Here is a 25,230-nt window from a genome sequence, read left to right as displayed (position 1 = left end):
GGGGTCTCGATGCTTCGTAGGGAACCAGTAGATCAAGCATGTATTTTGGTCCAAGACCATTCAGGGATTTAATGACTGGTGTAATATGGTCCAGTTTCCTGGTGTTTGTAAGGACTGTGGCGGCAGCGTTCTGAATCAGCTGCAACTGTCTGATTGATTTTTTGTTAAGGCCTGTAAATATGCCATTGCAGTAGTCCAACCTACTAAAAATGAATGCATGAATAAGTTTTTCCATGTTTTGTTTAGACAGAAACCCCTTAATTCTAGCAATGTTTTTCAGGTGGTAATAGGCAGATTTAGTGATGAACTTTAAATGGCTGTTGAAGTTCAGGTCTGAGTCATTAATAACACCAAGATTTCTTGCTTGATTTGTAGCTGTCAGTGACATAGAGCCAAGGAGAGCGCTGATCTTTGCCCTTTCATTTTTTGGGCCAAAAATTAATACCTCTGTCTTTTCTGGATTTGGCTGGAGAAAATTCTGGCACATCCAGTCATTGATTTGATGAATGCAGCTACTCAATGAGAGTAAGGGACTGTAGTTATGTGATCACACTGAGATATAGAGTTGTGTGTCATCGGCATATGTATGATAGGAGATGTTGTGATGTTCCATAATCTGGGCTAGGGGTAGCATATAGATGTTGAATAGAAGTGGTCCGAGAATGGACCCTTGAGGAACCCCACATGTGATCGTAGTTCGCTCAGATTTATGGTTACCAATTGACACAAAAAAGTCCCTATCTTGTAAGTAAGATTTGAACCATTGTAGCACAGTGCCGGTGAGTCCCACCCAATTTTCCAGTCTGCTAAGTAGTATATTATGATCAATTGTATCAAATGCAGCACTGAGATCTAGTAATACCAGGACAGAGGATTTGCATGCATCATTATTCTGATGAATATCATTTAAGACTTTGATAAGTACAGTCTCAGTGCTGTGGTGTGGCCGAAATCCAGATTGAAATGTGTCAAAAAGATTGTTTTGCATCATAAAAGTATGGATTTGCTGGAAGACAACCCTTTCAATGATTTTCCCCAAAAATGGCAGATTTGATATTGGCCTATAGTTACTAATTGTTGTGGCGTCCAGATTTGATTTTTTCTAGAAGAGGTTTTATTACTGCAGTTTTCAAGGCCTGGGGAAACTGGCCTACTTTAAGAGAAGTATTTATTATCTGCAGTACATCCGGAGCTATGCAGTTAAAAATGGTTTTAAAAAAGTTTGAAGGCAGTATTGGACAGTAGTTCAGAAGGGAGTGATGCTGTGGGGTTGGTCAGTCTGCCCACTACAGAAAAAAGTGTGCGGGCATTATTACTGTTTCTATTGATAATCTCTGAGAAATATGATTGCCTTGCATTCTTCAGTTCCTGATTATAGTTGCGAAGACTCTTTATAAATGTCGTAATATACCTGGAGTTTGTTTTTTCGCCACCTGCGTTCAGCTTGTCGACATACTCTTTTGTGTTCTTTAACCAGAGTGGCGTTTCTCCAGGGTGCCTTTTTCCTTCCTGACAGAACTTTGGTCTTAACTGGGGCGATAGTATCAATAACAGTCATAACATTGGAGCTAAAACTGTTTACAAGGTCATCAACTAGAGCTGAGGGCAGGGTTGGTGATGGTGTAAAACCCTGGGTGAACAATGCACAGGTGTTATCATTTATGTACGCTTTCTGATCACCTCTGCTTCACTTTTCATATTATTAGGAGGGGTGGTCTTTTTGAACGAAACACAGTAATGGTCAGATAAAGCAACATCGTTCACCACAACCTCATAGATATTAAGACCTTTGGAAATAATTAGATCTAATATGTGCCCTCTGTGTTGATTCTGTGACATGCTGAGAAAGCCCAAGGTTATCCAGGATATTTAACAGTTCCTCAGCACACCCATCTGTAAGGTTATCGACATGAATGTTAAAATCTCCCACTAAAACAACACAGTCAAAATCCCTGCACACAATAGACAACAATTTTGCAAACTCATCAAAAAACCTTGCATTATATTTGGGGGGTCTGTAGATGGTCACTAAAATTGCTCAACAGGGGGAATTTAACTGAGTGGCAACATATTCAAAGGAGTCACAAATCAGAGTGCCAGCTCATCTGCTGCTTGAACAAGAGAGGCAGCTTTACCCCAGTCAAAAATACACTTATATCAATCTATCTATATTGAAAACATATGAGCAAGATATTTTTCAAAGTTTTTAGTGGAGTCATCTGTGGTCTGGTGGACTCCTCCAGTTATAATTCAAGCTCTCACCCCAGTATTGGTAAGAACAGTTGAATACAAGGAGGTTATTTTCTAAGCAAGAAAGCTTATGGCTCAGTGACTTACCTTCACTCTGAAGACCAACATGGCCAGGTATCCATTGCGTACATCATGGCAAGGTCCAGGGTGACACCTAAAAATAATGTCTGTGCAACCGCTTGAACTGTGTGCTGCACTTAGCTGTGCGCTGTTGGCTACAATGGTCAGACAAGAAATTAGCCTGCCAATTACAAGACCACCTTTTGGAGTGACTCCACCACAGTGCTGCAGTGGCTCCATTCTAATTCTTGCTGCTATAAAGTCTTTGTTAGCACATGAATCATCAAAACCCAGACATTGACAAATACAGCGGATTTGAGATATGTGGAGAGTAACCTTGCTGATGACCTGACCGGAGGCAAAAAACTCTCCGAACATACCCAGCCACAGGGGCCCTCCTTCATCCTCCTTCCCAGTTCTCAGTGCTCTTGCCTTCTGGCTACACTCTGTGAGGAGGACTCTGGCAAAGTTGGAAAGCCAACCAGATTCCTCAACTTCTCTGTGTGTGCTTCCCCAGGCACCTTGGATGTCTCCCAGTGCAGCACTTGAAAAGATGTAGTCACCACAGCTATCCCTCCACCAGCCGCAATCCTGCCTCTTGTTCGCAGCTTGAAGCTTAGATCCTTCTCTTGAAAAAGGCCCAAACAGACAGCTCTCCAGCTGAACTGTTGGTACTCCAATCAGACAAGCCTCTTCCTTCTAGCAGTAAGTTGTCATCCCTAGAGTTGCCAACGATCTTCTGTTGGCTATTGATGCGGACTCTACCTCTGTGCTTTTATTACTGGACCTCAGTGCAGCCTTTGATACTGTTGATCACTCCATTTTATTAGAGAGACTAACTGAGAATTTTGGTGTCACGGGCCAGGCTCGTGCATGGCTTAACTCATACTTATCTGAAAGAACACAGTGTGTCATGTACAATAATACTAGATCCAAATTCTCCAATGTTAAATGCGGGGTACCTCAGGGCTCAGTCCTGGGTCCTCTTCTCTTTTCCCTGTACATTTCGCCACTTGGACAAATTATATGTAGCCATGGTATTAATTTCCATTGTTATGCTGATGATACTCAGCTATATTTGCCAATAAGGGCTGATGATCCCACAAAGATCAATAGATTAGAGGTCTGTCTGGCTGCGGTAAAGAATTGGATGTCACTAAATTTCCTGCTATTAAACTCAGATAAAACTGAGATGTTAGTAGTCGGCCCTCCCAGACATAGACACTGTTTTGAACAGTTAACAGTTCTACTTGACAACTGTGTGATTTCACAAAGTGTGGCAGCCAAAAATCTCGGTGTTACTTTTGATCCCTGCTTATCCTTTGACAGGCACATTAAGGATATCACCAAGACTGCCTATTTTCATTTACGTAATATAGCACAAATTCGGTCTTCCCTGTCCATGGCTGACGCAGAGACCTTAATTCATGCATTTGTTTCAGCCAGACTTGATTACTGCAATGTTCTGTTTTCAGGTCTCCCACAGGCCAGCACCAAAAGTCTCCAGATGGTTCAAAATGCTGCAGCTAGGGTCTTAACTAGAACTAGAAAATTTGATCATATTACTCCAATTCTGGCCTCCCTTCATTGGCTTCCTGTGCATATTAGATCTGACTTTAAGGTGCTTCTGTTAACCTACAAAATCTTAAATGGGTTTGCCCCATCTTATCTTTCACATCTCCTTAAACCCTACATTCCATCGCGGGCTCTCCACTCTCAAAATGCGGGGCTGCTTTGCTTACCTAGGATTAAGAAGAAGTCAGCAGGTGGCCGGGCCTTTTCCTATTGTGCCCCGCTGCTATGGAATAACCTCCCTGCTGACGTCAGGCAATCTGAATCTGTTGATTCTTTCAAATCTAGATTAAAAACTCATCTCTTCGGCCTAACTTATGGCTGACAGTTAGTGGTATGGTGGGCTGGTTCTCTGTCTCAATGAAGTAACCCAAGCACTCACCTGCCGACGAGATTATGAGATTATTGCTCTCACGGAGCTAATCATCAATTAGTCTTCTCCAGATAATTAATGTGCCACCTTTGTCTCTGTGTGAGTGTGTGTGAATGGTTGATGTGTGTTTGTCCGAGTGCATGCTCTGTCTACTTCAGATCCAGGTCGTCGTGGTGTAGGTGGCTGTGTGGCCCGGGTCCCTGGCTGCTCTGGTGCATCCAGCTTGCCTTGGCGTCATCATCCCTCATCCGCCACCTATCTATCCTCATACATTTTATTGTTTGTTATCTGTGTTTACAACATCTATTGCACGTCTGTCCGTCCTGGGGAGGGATCCCTCCTCTGTTGCTCAACTGAGGTTTCTTCCCTGTTAAAGGGGTTTTTTAGGGAGTTGTTCCTCATCCGATGTGAGGGTCTAAGGACAGAGGATGTTGTATTTTTCTGTAAAGCCCTTTGAGACAAATTTGTATTTGTGATTCTGGGCTATACAAATAAATAAAATTGAAAAATTGAATTGAATTGAATCCCTTGCACCACAGCTGGATCAGGTCTTCGGAATTATCGGAGTTGGTGGACTGTTCAGGAGATCAGAGGATCTTGACCAGGAGTATGATGAGAACTTCCTCCACCCCGGACCTCAACAACCCCTAAAATCTAAGCCCCTTGGATATGTCTCCTCAGATGTGGCTGATCTTGACCCTGTTACCCCAAATCTGCTTTTGATAGGGTGGCAGGATGCTTCCCTTCTACTGGCTGTGTATGCAAACAGCCAGCTGATTGGGAAAAGGTGCTGGCGTCACAGCAAAAACTGGCTTACCACTTCTGGACAAGCTTTATCAGACATCACTTCCCAGACCTGCAACCAAGACCAAGATGGAGCACCGACCAGGAGAAACTAAAACAGGGAAAAATCCTGATGATTGTCCATCCCCAACTTCCTCGCTCACTATGGCCTGTTGGCTCCCGGAGTTAAAGGAGGGTGACTGATGGGGATTCTGTATTTCAAAACCTCCACTTTGAGAGTGACTGTCAAGGAGTCCCCATTCCAGGAGTCACATGACCACACCTGAGGCTGGGTGGATAACACAAATTCACCTGCTTTGCAGGAAACCGCCCACCCCAGATGCAACCACATTGCCTAGTTGACAGATTAAATAAAAACTGCCTTCCTCCCACTGGTCTTTCTCTTTGACCTGAGCCATGTTGTGTGTTGTGTCAGTGACTCTCTTTATTTGATGTGGGGTTACTATTTTTGTTGAGATTTGAACTGATGTTAATCATTTTGTTTTGTATTTGCAGAGCATTAAATACACACAAAGATTCATGGGGAAACGAAAGCCAAATAGAAATGAAAAAAAAAAACAATAAAACAGCTCTGCATGTTTTGAACTTTGGATTCCTGCCTCTGTCTCTCTCAACACACACTCACCCTAACCCACTTACCTTTAGATGTGAAACTAACAGGCTCCTTAAATTCCCAGACTTTTACCCCACAGATCAATACTGGATGTTAGATATATAAATCATACAGCTCTGAATAAGTTGAATAACGGTTTTATGTTTAATCTATGACAAAGTCTTTTTTTGAATCTATGAAAAACAAAAATGGTTTAGTAAAACTTTATACTTTTACCCCTTCCACTACTGCTTTCTTTACTCAAATTAATAAAAAGTTTCTTGTGCTGTTTTGTTTGGGTTGTATTTGCATGTCCTCTGGTCAGGATGGAGCAGAAATAACACTGAAAAATAAATGACTTGAAAATGAAATGATTCATATGATCCATAGAACAGGTGTGGAGACAGCAGAGAGAAGGGGAGGTGCTGTCAGCTAAAGCTAGATAATAATTTTAAATACAGACCAAGCTGTTGCAAACCTGCAGTGGAGAGACAGAGGTCCACCAGACCAGGTCAGAAGCTGTCCTTCCATCACTTGACTGGAATGATGACTCCACTAAAAACTGTTTGAAAAATATCTTGCTCATCTCTTTTCAATATAGATAGATTGATATAAGTGTATTTTTGGACTGGGGTAAAGCTGCCTCTCTTGTTCAAGCAGCAGATGAGCTGGCGCATTTGTCTTGTGTTTCATGTTGTCACTTGATTCTACAAATTAGGAGGGAGATATAATTCACCTTTCTTTATTTTCCCCTAGGAGCTGCAGAGTCAAGATGGACAGCCTTGAAGAAAACAGAGTCAACAGCAGCAACCAGACCTCCTACATTTATTACACTACACCGCCTTGGTTTTACTGGCTTTATGTTGTTGTGAATACAGTCAACCTCCTCCTGTGTTTCCCCTCCAACGGCTTCATCCTTTGGCTGATGGTGACCAGAGCAGGACGAGTGAACGCCTTGGAGTTCTTCTCTCTCAACCTCACCGTGTCCGAGCTGCTTTTTGGTTTGTCCAGTCTCTGCAGTTTCATCTCCCTGTTTTACAAGTCGTTCAGTGTCTATGTGGCCTCTGTGTTCTTCAGCGTTTTTCTCTTCATGGGCCGGCCCCTCTTCCAGACTTGTATCTGTGTGGAGCGCTACATCGCCGTGGTCCACCCTGTGCTCTTCCTCCAGCTCAAGACCCTGAAGTACAGGGTGGTCTGCTGTGCAGCCGTCTGGCTGCTGGTGCTCGGAGCCTGTATTATGCAAGTGTTAATGCTCAACAACCTGATTCTGACCCAGCGTTGCTGCATCGGTGTTTACCTGCTGCTGTTTTCGGTGAAGCTGTTCTGCTGCCTGTCAGTTCTCAGGGCTCTGAGGAAGCCCGGGCCGGGGACAGGGGGGAGGGACAAGGAGGGGAGCGATAAGGTCAAGATGAAGTCCTTTAAGGTCCTTTTGATTATCACCGTGTCCACAGTCCTGTCCTACCTTCCTTTTATCATAACATTTACACTTTATGGTTACATATCTCAGGAGGAGTTTTTTGTTTCCTTTGACACTTGTACATGTTTTGCTATGATGACTGGGATTGTCCACCCATTCCTGTACCTCCACAGGACGGGGAAGCTGCCCTGCATTCAATATTGACACTCATACCTGAACTCCACTTGCAGGCGGGTGGCAAATGAGAGGAAAAGCCAACATGAAGAGTCTTTGTCTGGTGTTGAACAGCTTCATAGATTCTCCAAGTCTCTGGAAGTCTCCTGGAGGGACGGAGCTCCATTCTTCTAGAAGATTTCCCCTCATTTGGTATTTTGATGATGGCGGTGGAGAGTCCAAAATCTTCAGCTGGGTTGACCTTTACTTGGAGTGGAGCTCCGTCCCTCCAGGAGACTTCCAGAGACTTGGACAATCTCTGCCAAGGAGCACTGAAGCTGTTCAACACCTGACTAAGACACTTTCTGCTGGTTTGACCTTTCACTTGTCACTCATCTGTAACCTGCTCTGCTTGTAGGTCCAGCTAAATTATTAGGTCATTGCCTATCGGGCTTTTGGCTGGTTCTTACTGATTAAAATTCTTCTTCTTTTGTAAACACAAGTTATTAAATCTCAGGCTCAGATCAGGTTTGGACAGAAGTTTTTGAAGTTTGGATGTTTTCTAAAGCACAAAGTCTGCATGAAGAGCAGTTTGAGGTGCATATCCAGGTGAATGAAGCAGCTTTGATTCTAGTCTTGTTTCATGAAAGCCTCTTTTCCTTTACCTAATAATAAAGAAAGCTTTGTAATGTTTTATGATTTATTGTTTCCATTGCTTTTCCTTTGCTTCTTTTTATATTTTTCCCATTTGTGATTTTGAATTTTATTGTTGCACCTTGCCATTTTGTATGTGACATGTTGTGATTGTGTTTGTGTTTATGCATCTAAGCTGTAAAAACATTCTCATAGAAAGAAGAAACTGACCGAATACAAAAATCTATATGCACTTTAAGGCTGTTAGAAATTCCTTTCCCACCCAAGAAGTTGAGGAAGAAGAAGTTTCCTTTGAGTTCAAAATTCCAGTGAATTTATCCTTAATTTACATCTGTGGCATGTAAAATTATACATGTTAGCATCTTAAAATGGATGTACTGTAATGTTCAGCCTCTTCCTGTGTAGATGTGTTGGTGGTTCTTCGTCTCTGCCTCAGTTCAGACAGGTCTAATGTCGTTAGGAAACATGTCAACTTAACCAAATGCCATTTAAAGATTTAGTGTTTTGTGCCACCCCATAACAATCATTTGCCCCTGTTTGGTGGCCTGTAAAATGAGTGACAGCCGTGTCTTATTGATCACATTTCTACGGCTATCAGAGAGCAGCAGGACCTGCATGAGGTTGTTGTCCTCTAAGATGTGACATCAGCATCATGACGCAGCCACACGATTCCCACCTTCCCTTAAAATGTGGACTCACCTTAACTAAAGGACAGGCTCGGGACGTATTTGTGCACGTCTGTCTCGTCATGTTGGCGGCTGTTCAGTCAAACTCCACTTCTTAAAAAGCTTTCCTCCGACTAGCAGCTTTAACAAACAAATTCATTCACGTTCACGTATGGAGTGATGACTATAATAATAGCTCTGGACTGTAAGCACCCTTTGTACCTCTATTGTGAGAGGGGAACAAAACTGAAACAGATTAAAATAGTTTGAAAGTGAACAAAAATAAAATAAAATAAAAACAATACTAAAAAACCATAAATAATAGATAAATAAATGAATAAAAATGAGGTGATAAAACAAGCTCTCAATTATTCTCCTATTATTATAAATGAATGAATTAATTAATTTGAAATAAAATAAAATAAAATAATAAAGATTAAAAATGGCTTCTAATTTTAGATTATTCGGCTTTCATTTTAAATAAAACAAAACAAAAAATAAATAAAACAAAATGATGAATAAAAATGAAGTGATAAAAACCAGCTTCCACGTTTAAATTCTTCTGCTTTTGCGTCTTTGAACGCATCAAAAAAACTATATGGGTGAATACATTTGAATAAAAATGACACTGCAATTCAAAAAAAAGAGGAAGCCAAACCAGGAGACTACTTTTTTTTTTTTTTTTTTTTTTTGGCATTTCTGCTTTATTTGACAGTCACAGTAGAGATAGACAGGAAGGGCAGGGGAGAGAGAGGGGATGACATGCAGCAAGCGACCTGAGGTCGGATTTGAACCCTGGTCGCTGTGATGGAGGTGAGCCCTGGTACATGGTGTGTGTGCTTTACCGGTGAGCCACCGGGGCGCCCCACTATTTTTGCACTTTTGGGTCTTTGTATTATTTGTGTAACATTTTGTTCATTTATTTATTTTGCTTGACACACAAATGCATGTTCACACACACACACACACACACACACACACACACACACACACAAACACTGTACTCTCCCGGTCATTGTTTACCACTCTGTCAGGTGTTCCTCTTCCTGTCCTTCGGGCGGTTGTAATTTTTCAACGGCACCTGAAGGCCACGTGACACACCAGTTTCAGTGACGCGCAATACAAAACCTGCCACATCCACGCACGAAACATTCAAACATGTGGAGTGTAATAAATGTAGGAGGTCTGGTTGCTGCTGTTGACTCTGTTTTCTTCAAGGCTGTCCATCTTGACTCTGCAGCTCCTTGGGGAAAATAAAGAAAGGTGAATTATATCTCCCTCCTACTTTGTAGAATCAAGTGACAACAAGAAACACCAGACAAATCAGAGTGCCAGCTCATCTGCTGCTTGAACAAGAGAGGCAGCTTTACCCCAGTCCAAAAATACACTTATATCAATCTATCTATATTGAAAACAGATGAGCAAGATATGCATAATACAGGCTCCGAGCACCAGCAGCCAGACGGCTGCACAGCAGACCACCCTGTACTTCAGGGTCTTGAGCTGGAGGAAGAGCACAGGGTGGACCACGGCGATGTAGCGCTCCACACAGATACAAGTCTGGAAGAGGGGCCGGCCCATGAAGACAAAAACACTGAAGAATGCAGAGGCCACAAAGACACTGAATGACTTGTGAAACAGGGAGATGAAAGCACAGATACTGGACAAACCATAAAGCAGCTCGGACACGGTGAGGTTGAGAGAGAAAAACTCTGAGGCGTTCACTCGTCCTGCTCTGGTCACCATCAGCCAAAGGATGAAGGCGTTGGAGGGGAAACACAGGAGGAGGTTGACTGTATGTATAACAACATAAAGCCAGTAAAACCAAGGCGGGAGATCATCATAAATGGAGATCTCGAGAAAGGAGATCTGGTTGCTGCTGTTGACTCTGTTTTCTTCAAGGCTGTCCATCTTGACTCTGCAGCTCCTAGGGGAAAATAAAGAAAGGTGAATTATATCTCCCTCCTACTTTGTAGAATCAAGTGACAACAAGAAACACCAGACAAATCAGAGTGCCAGCTCATCTGCTGCTTGAACAAGAGAGGCAGCTTTACCCCAGTCAAAAATACACTTATATCAATCTATCTATATTAAAAACATATGAGCAAGATATTTTTGAAACAGTTTGATGGCAACACCCATGATGCTGATGTCACATTTTAGATGACAAGAACCTCATGCCAGTACTGCTGCTCTCTGATAGCCATACAAATGTGATCAATACGACACGGCTGTCACTCATTTTACAGGCCACCAAACAGGGGCAAATGATTTTTATGGGGTGGCAATAAACACTAAATCTTTAAATGGCATTAAGTTAAGTTGATATGTTTCCTAACGACATTAGACCTGTCTGAACTGAGGCAGAGACGAAGAAACACCAACACATCTACAGAGGAAGAGGCTGAACATTACATTACATCCATTTTCAGCTGCTAACATGTATAATTTTACATGCCAAAGATGCAAATTAAGGATAAATTCACTGGTGTTTTGAACTCAAAGGAAACTTCTTCTTCCTCAACTTCTTGGGTGGGAAAGGAATTTCTAACAACCTTAAAGTGCGTATAGATTTTTGTATTTGGTCAGTTTCTTCTTTGTATGAGAATGTTTTTACAGAGCGTAGATGCATAAACACAAACACAATCACAACATGTATTACAGTCCGGCTCGGGGACTGCAACTAAGAAAGAGAAGTGGAGACGAGGTTCGAAAAACATGTTTATTGCTACATTCAAAATAAAGGCAAAGGATCAGTATCGGCAATCAGTAATGAGGGCGTGTATGGATGCATATGTATGAGTGAGTGTGCATAACAAAAGGAAACAGAAGGAGAGCACAGCCGCGCCATGGCGTCCTCCTCAGACGGTGTGGATGGAGTGAGAGAGAGTGACTGCCAGCGGGGGAAATAGGTGCGCGCTTCACCGGATCCAGGTGCAGCGCATCACCTAATGACGGTCCCAACTTTGTCTGAAAGAAACCTGAAAAAAAGAGCAGACCAACCAGCAACATAGCATGTGCAAAATAGAAGAAGAAGCAAAGGAAAAGCAATGGAAACAATATATCAAAAAAACATTACAAAGCTTTCCTTATTTTTAGGTAAAGGAACAGAGGCTTTCATGAAACAAGGCTGAAATAAAACCTGCCTCATTCATCTGGATATCCACCTCAAACTGTTCTTCATGCAGACTTTGTGTTTTAGAAAACATCCAAACTTCTAAAACTTCTGTCCAAACCTGAATTGAGCCTGAGATTTAATAACGTGTGGTTACAAAAGGCTGAATTTTCACCAGTAATAACCAGCCAATAACTTAATAGGCAATGACTTGATAATTTAGCTGGACCTACAAGCAGAGCAGGTTACAGATGAGTGACACATGAAAGGGCAAACCAGCAGAAAGTTTATTAGTCAAGTGCTGAACAGCTTCAATGCTCCTTGGCAAAGATTGTCCAAGTCTCTGGAAGTGTCCTGGAGGGACAGAGCTCCACTCCAAGTAAAGGTCAACCCAGCAGGAGATTTTGGACTCTCCCCCGCCATCATCAAAACACCAAATGAGGGGAAATCTTTTAGAAGAATGGAGGTCCGTCCCTCCAGGACACTTCCAGAGAAGTGAACAATCTATGAAGCTGTTCATCACCTGAAAAAGACTCTTCATGTTGGCTTTTCCTCTCATTTGCCACCCGCCTGCAAGTGGAGTTCAGGGATGAGTGTCAACATTGAATGCAGGGCAGCTTCCCCATCCTGTGGAGGTACAGGAATGGGTGGACGAACCCAGTCATCATAGCAAAACATGCACAAATGCCAAAGGAAATAGAGAACTGCTCCTGAGATATGTAATCATGAAGTGTAAATGTTATGATAAAAGGAAGGTAGGTCAGGACTGTGGACACGGTGATAATCAAAAGGACCTTAAAGGACTTCATCTTGATCTTGTCGCTCCCCTCCTTGTCCCTCCCCCCTGTCCCCGGCCCGGGCTTCCTCAGAGCCCTGAGAACTGACAGGCAGCAGAACAGCTTCACCAAAAACAGCAGCATGTACGCACCAATGTAACAACGCTGGGACAGAATCGGGTTGTTGAGCATTAACACTTGCATGATACAGGCTCCGAGCACCAGCAGCCAGACGGCTGCACAGCAGACCACCCTGTACTTCAGGGTCTTGAGCTGGAGGAAGAGCACAGGGTGGACCACGGCGATGTAGCGTTCCACACAGATACAGGTCTGGAAGAGGGGCCGGCCCATGAAGACAAAAACACTGAAGAATGCAGAGGCCACAGCGACACTGACCAGATTGTAAAACACGCAGATGAAAGCGCAGATATTGGACAAACCATAAAGCAGCTCGGACACGGTGAGGTTGAGAGAGAAAAACTCAGAGGCGTTCACTCGTCCTGCTCTGGTCACCATCAGCCAAAGGATGAAGGCATTGGAAGTGAAACCCAGGAGGAGGTTGACTGGATGTATAACAACAAAAAGCCAGTAAAACCAAGGCGGTGTAGTGTAATAAATGTAGGAGGTCTGGTTGCTGCTGTTGACTCTGTTTTCTTCAAGGCTGTCCATCTTGACTCTGCAGCTCCTAGGGGAAAATAAAGAAAGGTGAATTATATCTCATTCGTAATTTGTAGAATCAAGTGACAACAAGAAACACCAGACAAAACAGAGTGCCAGCTCATCTGCTGCTTGAACAAGAGAGGCAGCTTTACCCCAGTCCAAAAATACACTTATATCAATCTATCTATATTGAAAAGAGATGAGCAAGATATTTTTCAAACAGTTTTTAGTGGAGTCATCATTCCAGTCAAGTGATGGAAGGATGGCTTCTGACCTGGTCTGGTGCACTCCTCTGTCTCTCCACTGCAGGTTTGCAACGGCTTGGTCTGTATTTAAAATTATTATCTAGCTTTAGCTGACAGCACCTCCCCTTCTCTCTGCTGTCTCCACACCTGTTCTATGGATCATATGAATCATTTCATTTTCAAGTCATTTATTTTTCAGTGTTATTTCTGCTCCATCCTGACCAGAGGACATGCAAATACAACCCAAACAAAACAGCACAAGAAACTTTATATTAATTTGAGTAAAGCAAGCAGGAGTGGAAGGGGTAAAAGTATAAAGTTTTACTAAACATACCATTTTTCTTTTTCTTAATAGATTCATAAAAGACTTTGTGATAGATTTCATAAAACAGTTATTCAGTTTATTCAGAGAACTATGATTTATATATATAACATCCAATATTGATCTGTGGGGTAAAAGTCTGGGAATTAAAGGAGGCTGTTAGTTTCACATCTAAAGGTAAGTGGGCTAGGGTGAGTGTGTGTTGAGAGAGACAGAGGCAGGAATCCAAAGTTCAAAACATGCAGAACTGTTGTATTATTTTTCTTATTTCTACTTGGCTTTCGTTTCCCCATGAATCTTTGTGTGTATTTAATGCTCTGCAATTAGAAAGCAAAATTGTTAACATCAGTTCAAATCTCGACAAAAATAGTAACCCCTTATCACATAAAGAGAGCCACTGAGCACACAACATGGCTCAGGTCAAAAAGAAAGACCAGTGGGAGGAAGGCAGTTTTTATTTAATCTGTCAACTAGGCAAAATGGTTGCATCTGAGGTGGGCTGTTTCCTGCAAAGCAGGTGAATTTGTGTTATCCACCAAGCCTCAGGTGTGGTCATGTGACTCCTAGATGGGGACTTCTTAACAGTCCCCCTCAAAATAGAGCTTTTGAAATACAGAATCCCCATCAGTCACCCTCCTTTATCTCCGGGAGCCAACAGGCCATAGTGAGCGAGGAAGTTGGGGATCGACAATCATCGGGATTTTTCCCTGTTTTAGTTTGTCCTTGTTGGTGTTCCATCTTGGTCTTGGTTGCAGGTTTGGGAGGTGATGTCTGATAAAGCTTGCCCAGAAGTGGTTAGCCAGTTTTTGCTGTGACACCAGCACCTTTTCCCAATCAGCTGGCTGTTTGCATACACAGCCGGGAGATGGGAAGCATCCTGCCACCTTATCAAAAACAGATTTGGGGTAACAGGGTCAAGATCAGCAACATCTGAGGAGACATATCCAAGGGGCTTGGATTTTGGGGTTGTTCAGGTCCTGGGTAGAGGAAGTTCTCATCATACTCCTGGTCAAGATCCTCTGATCTCCTGAACCTTCCACCAACTCCGATAATGCCAAAAAACCTGATCCAGCTGTGGTGCAAGGGATGACAACTTACTGTTGGAAGGAAGAGGCTTGTCTGATTGGAGTACCAACAGTTCAGCTGGAGAGCTGTCTGTTTGGGCCTTTTTCAAGAGAAGGATCTAAGCTTCAAGCTGCGAACAAGAGGCAGGATTGCGGCTGGTGGAGGGATAGCTGTGGTGACTGCATCTTTTCAAGTGCTGCACTGGGAGACATCCAACCGCAACCGGTTCCAAGCCCTAGCAGAAGGAGATAACATAAACGACAAATAGGAACGATGCAAGCTGGCCTTCACTAGCACAAGTGAATTTGTCCTGGGCTGCAGAGACCCCAGAAGAAAAGACTGGATCACTGATGCAACTTGGAGGGAAATAAAAGCTAGGCATGACATCAAATCCAAACTCAACAGAGAGATGGACAACAACAAGAAGAAATGCCTCCAACAAGACTTCTAGGAAAAGAACAAGGTAGGCCGCAAAAGCTGCAAGAGAGACAAGAAAGCACAAGTGGAGGAGCTGGCCAATGAAGCAGAGGTAGCAGCAAGAGAAAGAAATGTAAAGGAACTGTACAGAATCACCCGTCAGATGTCTGGGAAAAACAGGATCTCAAGCCGGCCTGTTAGGGGCAAGCAGGGAACTCTCCTCATCAAAGAGTCCCAGCAGCTGGAGTGCTGGAGAGAACACTTTGAAGAAGTCCTAAAGACTCCCCCCAGACTCCCTCCCAGTCATCGAAGAAACAAGACAAGACCTTAACGTCAACTGTGCAAGGATATCAAGGGAGGAGATAAAGCGAGCCAGCAAGAAACTCAAGCTGGGCAGGGCACCAGGAAAGGATAATATCCTATCTGATGTACTGAAAGCAGACATCAATGCCACCATTGATATCCTCCATGGGCTTCTTAATGACATCTGGGTAAAAGAAGAGATACCCAATGATTGGAAAGAAGGGTTGATAGTTACAGTTCCTAAGAAAGGTAACCTCAGTGAATGTAAAAACTGGAGAGGCATCATGTTCCTCTCAGTCCCCAGCAAGATCCTATGACGAATTATTCTGGACAGAATTCAAGAACCACTGGATAAGATTTTCAGGAAGGAACAAGCAGGTTTCCGGAAAAACAACTCCTGTACAGATCACATAGCATCACTTTGCATAATTGTCGAGCAGTGCATTGAATGGCAGTCACCACTATTCATTAACTTTGTTGACTTCGAAAAGGCTTTCGACAGTCTGGACAGAAACACCCTGTGGAAGCTGCTTTGACACTATGGAATACCAAAAAAAAACTGGTCAACATTATCAAATGCATGTATGACGGATTCACAGGCCAAGTCGTTGCAAATGGTAAGCTCTCAGAAGCCCTTCACATGAAAACAGGCGTGTGCCAAGGCTGCCTACTGTCGCCCTTTCTTTTCCTCGTCGCCATCAACTGGACCATGAAAAGGTCAGTGGATGGCCAAAGGACAGGATTGCAGTGGAACCTTTTTGAACAACTGGAAGACCTCGATTTTGCAGATGACTTGGCTCTGTTCTCAGTAACACATAAACACATGCAACAAAAGACCACCAGATTACATGAATACAGAAAGCAGTTAGGCCTCAGGATAAACACTGGGAAAACCAAGGTCATGAGGCTCAACACCAAATCCCTCCAACCTATCACAATCGAGGAGCAAATCCTGGAAGATGTGACTGAGTTTGTATACCTGGGAAGCAACATCAGCACAGAGGGAGGAGCTGATAAGGATGTGGCGCTGCACATTAACAAGGCAAGACATGCTTTTCGAAAACTCTGTCCTGTATGGCTCTCTTCTCTGCTTTTTTTTTTTTTGTTTGTTTTTAATTCTATTTATTATGCGTTTTGTTTGTTTGTCCTTTTTTTACAATGTTTTTTAATGTTGAATGAATGATTACCGTTAGGGATCGCACTTTTTATTTCATTGTACATTGTACAGTGACAATAAAGACATTCTATTCTATTCTATTCCATTCTATTCCAGAAACACCAAAATCAGAATCTACAATACAAACATAAAATCGGTCCTTCTCTATGGCTGTGAGACCTGGAAAACTACCAAAGCAATTATCAATAAATTGCAAGTGTTTGTTAACAACTGTCTGAGATACACACTAAGAGCCTGGTGGCCCAACAAGATAAGCAACGTAGACCTGTGGAGACAGATGAAACAGGAGCAAGTACACAACGAAATCAAATTCAGAAAGTGGGGATGGATTGGCCATACACTCAGGAAAGATCCAAGCAACATAGCAAGGACTGCCCTGGACAACAATCCACAGGGCAGGAGGAAGCAAGGGAGACCGAAGAAACACTGGAGAAGGTCCACGCTGGCTGAGCTGACCAAGGTGGGGACCTCCTGGGAGGAGGCAAAGGCCACCGCCCAGAAGAGAGTGAGGTTGAGATCCATGGTTGATGCCCTGTGTTCCCAAGGGGACGAAGAGGAAGAAAGAAAGAAAGAAAGAAAGAAAGAAAGAAAGAAAGAAAGAAGCCTGGGAGACATCCAAGGTGCCTGAGGAAGCACACACAGAGAAGTTGAGGAATCTGGTCGGCTTTCCAACTTTGCCAGGGTCCTCCTCACAGAGTGTAGCCGAAAGGCAAGACCACTGACAACTGGCAAGGAGGATGAAGGAGGGCCCCTGTGGTTGGGTCAGTTCAGAGAGTTATTTGCCTCTGTTCAGGTCATCAGCAGGGTTAAGTGAACTCTACACATATTTCAAATCCTCTGTATTTGTCAATTCCTGGGTTTTGATGGTCCATGTGCTAACAAAGACTTTATAGTGGCAAGAATTAGAATGGAGCCACTGCAGCACTGTGGTGGAGTCACTCCAAAAGGTGGTCTCGTTAATGGCAGGCTAATTTCTTGTCTGACCATTGTAGCCAACAGCACACAGCTAAGTGCAGCACTCAGTTCAAGCTGTGGCACAGCGATTTTTTTTAGGTGTCACCCTGGACCTGGCCATGATTAAAGCAATGGATATATTATGATCAACTGTATAAAATGCAGCACTGAGATCTAGTAATACCAGGACAGAGGATTTGCATGCATCATTATTTGGATGAATATCATTTAAGACTTTGATAAGTACAGTCTCAGTGCTGTGGTGTGGCCGAAATCCAGACTGAAATGTGTTAAAAAAAAGATTGTTTTGCATCATAAAAGTATGGATTTGCTGGAAGACAACCCTTTTTTTGATTTTCCCCAAAAATGGCAGATTTGATATTGGCCTATAGTTACTAATTGTTGTGGCGTCCAGATTTGATATTTTTTAGAAGAGGTTTTTTTTACTGCAGTTTTCAAGGCCTGGGGAAACTGGCCTGCTTTAAGAGAAGTATTTATTATCTGCAGTAGCAGTACATCCAGAGCTATGTGGTTAAAAATGGTTTTAAAAAAAAGTTTGAAGGCAGAATATCAAGGCAGCATGTTGTGGGCTTTAATTTTGAAACCGTTTCTGTTAGAGCTGTGTAATCATGGAGGCTAAAATGTCCTAGATTAACCAGAGGACAGGAAGGCACAAGTGTTATCATTCCTGAGCTGGAACTGCACACTGCCTGTCTTATCTGCAGTATTTTGTTTGTGAAGAAGGCTGCAAAGTCATTACATGACTTGTTGGACAGTAGTTAAGGAGGGAGAGATGCTGTGGGGTTGGTCAGTCTGTCCACTACAGAATAAAGTGTGCGGGCATTATTACTGTTTCTATTGATAATCTCTGAGAAATATGATTGCCTTGCATTCTTCAGTTCCTGATTATAGTTGCGAAGACTCTTTATAAATGTCATAATATACCTGGAGTTTGTTTTTTCGCCACCTGTGTTCAGCTTGTCGACATACTCTTTTGTGTTCTTTAACCAGTGTGGCGTTTCTCCAGGGTGCCTTTTTCCTTCCTGACAGAACTTTGGTCTTAACTGGGGCAATAGAATCAATAACAGTCATGACATTGGAGCTAAAACTGTTTACAAGGTCATCAAATAGAGCTGAGGGCAGGGTTGGTGATGGTGTAAAACCCTGGGTGACCCAGGTGTTATCATTTATGTAACGCTTTCTGATCACCTCTGCTTCACTTTTCATATTATTAGCAGGGGTGGTCATTTTGAACGAAACACAGTAATGGTCAGATAAAGTGACATCATTCACCACAACCTCATAGATATTAAGACCTTTGGAAATAATTAGATCTAATATGTGCCCTCTGTGTTGATTCTGTGACATGCTGAGAAAGCCCAAAGTTATCCAGGATATTTAACAGTTCCTCAGCACACCCATCTGTAAGGTTATCGACATGAATGTTAAAATCTCCCACTAAAACAACACAGTCAAAATCCCTGCACACAATAGACAACAATTTTGCAAACTCATCAAAAAACCTTGCATTATATTTGGGGGGTCTGTAGATGGTCACTAAAATTGCTCAACAGGGGGAATTTAACTGAGTGGCAACATATTCAAAGGAGTCACAAATCAGAGTGCCAGCTCATCTGCTGCTTGAACAAGAGAGGCAGCTTTACCCCAGTCAAAAATACACTTATATCAATCTATCTATATTGAAAACATATGAGCAAGATATTTTTCAAAGTTTTTAGTGCAGTCATCTGTGGTCTGGTGGACTCCTCCAGTTATAATTCAAGCTCTCACCCCAGTATTGGTAAGAACAGTTGAATACAAGGAGGTTATTTTCTAAGCAAGAAAGCTTATGGCTCAGTGACTTACCTTCACTCTGAAGACCAGCATGGCCAGGTATCCATCGCGTACATCATGGCACGGTCCAGGGTGACACCTAAAAATAATGTCTGTGCAACCACTTGAACTGTGTGCTGCACTTAGCTGTGCGCTGTTGGCTACAATGGTCAGACAAGAAATTAGCCTGCCAATTACAAGACCACCTTTTGGAGTGACTCCACCACAGTGCTACAGTGGCTCCACTCTAATTCTTGCCGCTATAAAGTCTTTGTTAGCACATGGATCATCAAAACCCAGGCATTGACAAATACAGAGGATTTGAGATATGTGTAGAGTAACCTTGCTGATGACCTCACCAGAGGCAAAAAACTCTCCGAACAGTCCCAGCCACAGGGGCCCTCCTTCGTCCTCCTTGCCAGTTCTCAGTGCTCTTGCCTTCTGGCTACACTCTGTGAGGAGGATTCTGGCAAAGTTGGAAAGCCGACCAGATTCCTCAACTTCTCTGTGTGTGCTTCCCCAGGCACCTTGGATGTCTCCCAGTGCAGCAGTTGAAAGGATGTAGTCACCACCAGGGCCGGAGTGGGACTCATTTTCAGTCCTGGAGTTTCATGCCTCAGACCGGCCCACTTTTGATCACAACCTATTATTATTAAAATCAAAAATATAACGGGTCACTACTATCGTTTGAGCATAGAAAGTGGTTATATTGGAACTAATGCTTGCTTGTTCACACACTCTGTTACAACAGCTCACCTGTTCCTTCCATACTGACAGGAGCAATCCCCCCATCACTACTGGCTCCTGGCTCTGCTTCTGACGCCAAATCACATTTTAAAAATTGTCATAATTCTCAGCACAAATCTCCTCTTTTTACAAAGCCTTCTGATCAATTCAGGTCAGTTTCATTAATGTAGTGCTGAATCATCTAGCATCTCAGGACACTTCATATAGAGCAGGTCTACACCATACTCTCCATTATATTAATTCTAATAATATTCACTCAATGAGCAATCCTACCTACCCACTGTGGACTTGTGGCCTCATGCCTGGTGCTTGGTGCTGGATCTTGCTTCTGACTCTGAGGGGCTACAAGACAAAGTTTCCCAGTTATGTGGCGTCGCATCATAGCTAATATTATTTAAATTATATAACGTTATGTTGTATGTCACAACGCCACACAATTCATTGACTTGATAATTAATTAACTTGAACAGTGCGTTGCAGGCAAAGTTCAACATCTTGCCTTACCTGTTTCATCGTCCTCATTTGTCGTTTCAAACGGAGAGCTCGTTTTAAGCATTATTACACGAGAGGGTGTGCTTGACCGTTATTATTGTCACGACAGTGATGCGGCCAGGAACGAGGCGCTTGCGCCGAGTTCCGTTAGCATCACTGAAATTATACAACTATTACCAACAAAATAAAATGTATAATCAAAATGTATTCATACTGTGGTATGTAAAAGTTTTTTTTTGCTAGTAGGCCTATTCTCTCCGTTTCAGTGGAAATCTGAGAGATCTGACGTTAACTAGTCCCTGTCAGCCAGCCAACTTGGACTTACCATGTTTTCTAGACATCGTGATTTCCCAAAACTGAATAAATACCACAGATAGATAGCAAAAAACTGCTCTGATAGCTCAATCATGTTGTTACTAGAATATCCGCTGGGAAAAAATATTTTTTTCATGGACTGATAGTTATACTTCTGCCGACTTCTCAGTCATTTTTAATCTAACAGGTGCCGTGACAGCGACTCAGCAGCAGATGTCCATTACTTTAACAAAGTTAATGTTGGGGTAAATTCTTGTCAGTATTACAGTGAAATAGATTTCCATAAACTAATTGATTCAACTAAGAATAGGGAATGTTTTTCATCTGTACATGTCAATATACGTAGCCTTCCTAAGAACTATGATCAATTAAGTCACTACTTAGCGACTCTAAAGCATGATTTCTCTGTCATAGCACTTACAGAAACATGGCTAACAAATATGAATCAAGACTCTTACAATGTATCACACTACATATCTGTTCATTCCTTAAGAAAGGAGAGAGTGGGAGGAGGTGCCTCACTTTTAGTTAATAACAAATTACAATTCAAACTTAGAAATGATCTAGCGGTAATTTCAAATGAAAGTGAAATAGAATCTGTATTCATTGAACTCTCATCATGCTCTTTCTTCGAAGGCAAGAATGTAATCATTGGGTGTGTCTATCGTCCACCTGACGCTAATATTAGTCACTTTAATGATGCTTTTGGTGCGTCACTGGATGTTATTGGCAAAGAGGGTAAACTATGTTTTATACATGGTGACTTTAATATTAATCTAATGCAAAGTGATAATCATGCTCTAACTAACGACTTTATTAATTTATTACATGCCTCCTATTTCTACCCAGTTATTACTAAACCAACAAGAGTGACAAGTAGTTCAGCCACTCTGATTGATAATATAGTCACAAATTCCTTTGAGTATGCTTCCAAATCTGGGATATTACTTTGCGACATTTCTGATCATTTTCCCATTTTTCATATTACTCTGAAGCAACTCAAAGCAAAACAACATAGGGATGCTACCTCAGTAAATTTTCACAGGTACAATGAAGTTAATACTAATCGCTTCAAGGGGATGATTGAAGAAGCTAATTGGGATGATGTGTATATGCATGACCATGATGCAAACCTGGCATACCAAGCCTTTGTTCGGAATTACAAAAAGATATTTGATTATTGCTTTCCACTTGTAAGTTTAAAATCCAAGAGAGCACGTGACTCGAAACCCTGGTTCTCCTCAGGGCTATTAAAATCTTCCACAAAAAAACATAGATTATATAAAAAATATCTGACTAATCCAACGCAACACAACGCTGATGTTTATAAAAAATACAAAAATAAATATACACATCTTCTCCGCATAGCTAAGAAAAAATATTACACTGATAAATTTAAGGAATCAGCTAATGACATAAAAGCCACATGGAATGTCATTAAAGAATTATTAAATAAGAATAAGACAACAGTGAAACTTCCAGCCCAATTTTCAAGTGGAGATAAATTATTCTCTACTTCTCTAGAAATAGCAAACGGGTTTAATAGTTTCTTTTCCAGTGTGGGATACTCTCTTGCTAAAGAAATTCCATCTACTAAAGAATGCACCATAGAAGATATTCAGCCCATTTCTTCTCCTCTTGGTAGCTTTGCACCTCCAACATGTTCTGAAGTATTAGAGATCATCAATAACCTAAACAACGCTGTAGCTGGTCATGATGAAATCACGGCCAAGCTTCTGAAGGAGGTAGCCTCTTCAATCATTATGCCACTGACTCATGTACTTGCGGTCTCTCTGAAAACAGGAATAGTCCCAACTGAGTTGAAACTAGCTAAAGTCCTACCACTTTTTAAAGATGGTGACCCTGCAGTCTTTAATAATTATCGGCCAATATCAATCCTCCCCTGCTTCTCCAAGATCTTAGAAAAGTTGGTGTATGTTAGAGTCCTAAATCATCTCAATGTAAATAACATCCTTTACAAGCACCAGTATGGCTTTCGAAAAAAGCACTCAACTTATATGGCCCTTGTTCAGTTTGTAGAAAAAATTCATGAAGCATTGAAAGAGAACAAGTTTTCAATAGGTATTTTCTTAGATTTATCCAAAGCCTTCGATTCAGTAGATCATAAGATCTTACTAGCCAAACTTAATCGGTATGGCTTTTGTGATGTTGTCTTGGATTGGCTCAGAGATTACCTTCATAATAGGCAGCAATATGTTTGCATTGAGGGTGTGAATTCCAGAAAAATGAGGATATCTTATGGTGTTCCTCAAGGATCTATCCTTGGGCCTCTTTTGTTTCTTATTTTTATTAATGATTTTGCTTTACAGTTTGAGAATGCTTTACCTATCATATTTGCGGATGATACAAACATAGTATTGTCACACTCTAAGTTCAGTTTCCTTATTGAAAATGCAAATAGTATACTTGACCAAACTGCAAGATGGTTTCTAATGAATAGGCTTTCATTAAACATCAAAAAGACCAATTATATGGTCTTTAGGCACACAAATAAAAACTATTCTATTGAAGAAGCTAAATTATATATTAATAATAATGAAATTAAACAAGTATCACATACTAAATTTTTAGGTGTTATAGTTGATGAAGCCCTTTCATGGAAAAACCATATTGATCTGGTCTGTAAGAAAATTACTAAATCTTATGGCATTATCCGTAGAGTTTTATTTTTTATAAGTAGATCTTGCCTATTAACACTTTATTATAGTTTGATCTACCCTTATTTATCATATTGCAATCTTGTTTGGGCCAGTACCTATCCAACATCTCTTCACAAATTGTTGTTATTACAAAAGAAGTTTGTTAGACTCACCACTGCTACGAGTTATCTGGCACCAACTGCTCCCTTGTTTAAACAACTTAAAATATTGTCCATTTATGACATAAACACTTACCAGATATGTATTTTTATGTTTAATTGTACTGTTAATGCTGCATCTTTTCCTGCTGTTTTCAATGATTTTTTTGTTGCAAATTCCACCATTCACTCATATTCTACCAGACAAGCAAAACATATTTACCAAAGTTTTTCCCGAACAACATTAGGTCAGTTTAGTATTAAGTTTAGAGGTCCTTCAATCTGGAACTCAAAACCTTCAATTATTACAAATTGTACGTCTATTTCAGAACTGAAATGTAGACTTAAATATCTTTTATTAAATGACTGATTTGATACTATGTATCTTAACTTGGATTGAATTGAGCTGTTTTGTTTTGGTTTTGCATATTTTATAAAAGTTTTCATTATTGTTAATACTGATGCTATTTTGTAGTATATTGATATAGTGTATTGATATGTGATGTTGAGTAATGTGTATATGTGTGTATGTTTGTATACATGTATGTATTTGGGTATATGTATGTATGTGTATGTAAATGTCGTTTGTAATATCAGTACTGTTATTATTATTCTGTTACTACTATATAGTTTTGTTGTACAGCATAGTATTGTTATTATGTAGTTTTTGGGGTGAGGCTCCTAAATAAGCCCTTCGGGTTTCATGTCTCACCCTGCACATGTTTTTAACTGTTTTTTTTTTTTTTTTTTTTTTTTTTCTTTTTTTGTTGCTTTTATTGTGCAAAATAAACAAACAAACAAACAAACAAGCATAGCTGATCTTTAGTCTATCTACAACCATCTTATAAGAACAGTTAGGCTATATTTAAATATAGGCTACTGCTTTCCAGTGTCGGCACCACAACAAACAATCTTTTCATAAACTCACCGGCAGATGTTTTATTTCAGCTGGCGGTGTGTCACTCCAGTTTAACGTCAGCTCCGATTAATGTGGCTAAGCAGCAAAAGTAACAGTAGGCCTAAGCAGTCACATTAAGGCTGAACAGTTATATAATTTCAACCCCACCTTTCAGGGGCTTTTGCTAATCACCTTTTCAGGCTGTTATCAATTTACCTCTGAAATAAAGACGACAGTTTTCACAGATGTGTTGCTTTATTAAATGTTCACTTCAGTGTACAGATGCAAACAAATTGACAAATTAATTCAATCAATGGCCTAGGCAACTCATAAAGACTAAACAAATTAATAACGATTAATAGGCTAATTAATAACAGATAACATTAACACATTAATAACAAGAAAAAAGCTATAGCCGCACATCTCCGTGGAAAATCTTACAGGTACTGTCCGTGGTGCTGACTCCGCATTTCATTCTCTATTGTAGAAATTAAAGCTCCATAAAATTCACGGAGGATCTGGTTTAGCTCTTCTTTCCTTACAGGTGAGAAAT

At 41.3% G+C, this 25,230-nt stretch overlaps 2 protein-coding genes across 2 annotated transcripts; one reads left to right on the top strand and one right to left on the bottom strand.

Moving 5' to 3' along the window:
• The first annotated feature begins 6,423 nt into the window (after positions 1–6,423).
• Positions 6,424–7,272, top strand: LOC115357730 (lysophosphatidic acid receptor 4-like). The gene has a single exon (XM_030049380.1). The coding sequence runs from the start codon at positions 6,424–6,426 to the stop codon at positions 7,270–7,272; it is 849 nt and encodes a 282-aa protein (XP_029905240.1).
• A 4,979-nt stretch (positions 7,273–12,251) lies between these two features.
• LOC115357695 (G-protein coupled receptor 183-like) lies at positions 12,252–13,100 on the bottom strand. The gene has a single exon (XM_030049320.1). It carries the CDS (start codon positions 13,098–13,100, stop codon positions 12,252–12,254), a length of 849 nt encoding a protein of 282 aa, XP_029905180.1.
• Between the last annotated feature and the right edge of the window lie 12,130 nt (positions 13,101–25,230).

Source organism: Myripristis murdjan, chromosome 1, assembly GCF_902150065.1.
Source record: "Myripristis murdjan chromosome 1, fMyrMur1.1, whole genome shotgun sequence".
NCBI classification, from domain to species: domain Eukaryota; kingdom Metazoa; phylum Chordata; class Actinopteri; order Holocentriformes; family Holocentridae; genus Myripristis; species Myripristis murdjan.
The sequence above is the reverse complement of the archived record's forward strand: the minus strand, read 5'-3'. Positions and strand labels throughout refer to the sequence as shown.

Coding starts and splice junctions, on each gene's coding strand:
- LOC115357695 (XM_030049320.1), bottom strand. CDS start 13,100: ATGGACAGCCTTGAAGAAAACAGAGTCAACAGCAGCAACCAGACCTCC.
- LOC115357730 (XM_030049380.1), top strand. CDS start 6,424: ATGGACAGCCTTGAAGAAAACAGAGTCAACAGCAGCAACCAGACCTCC.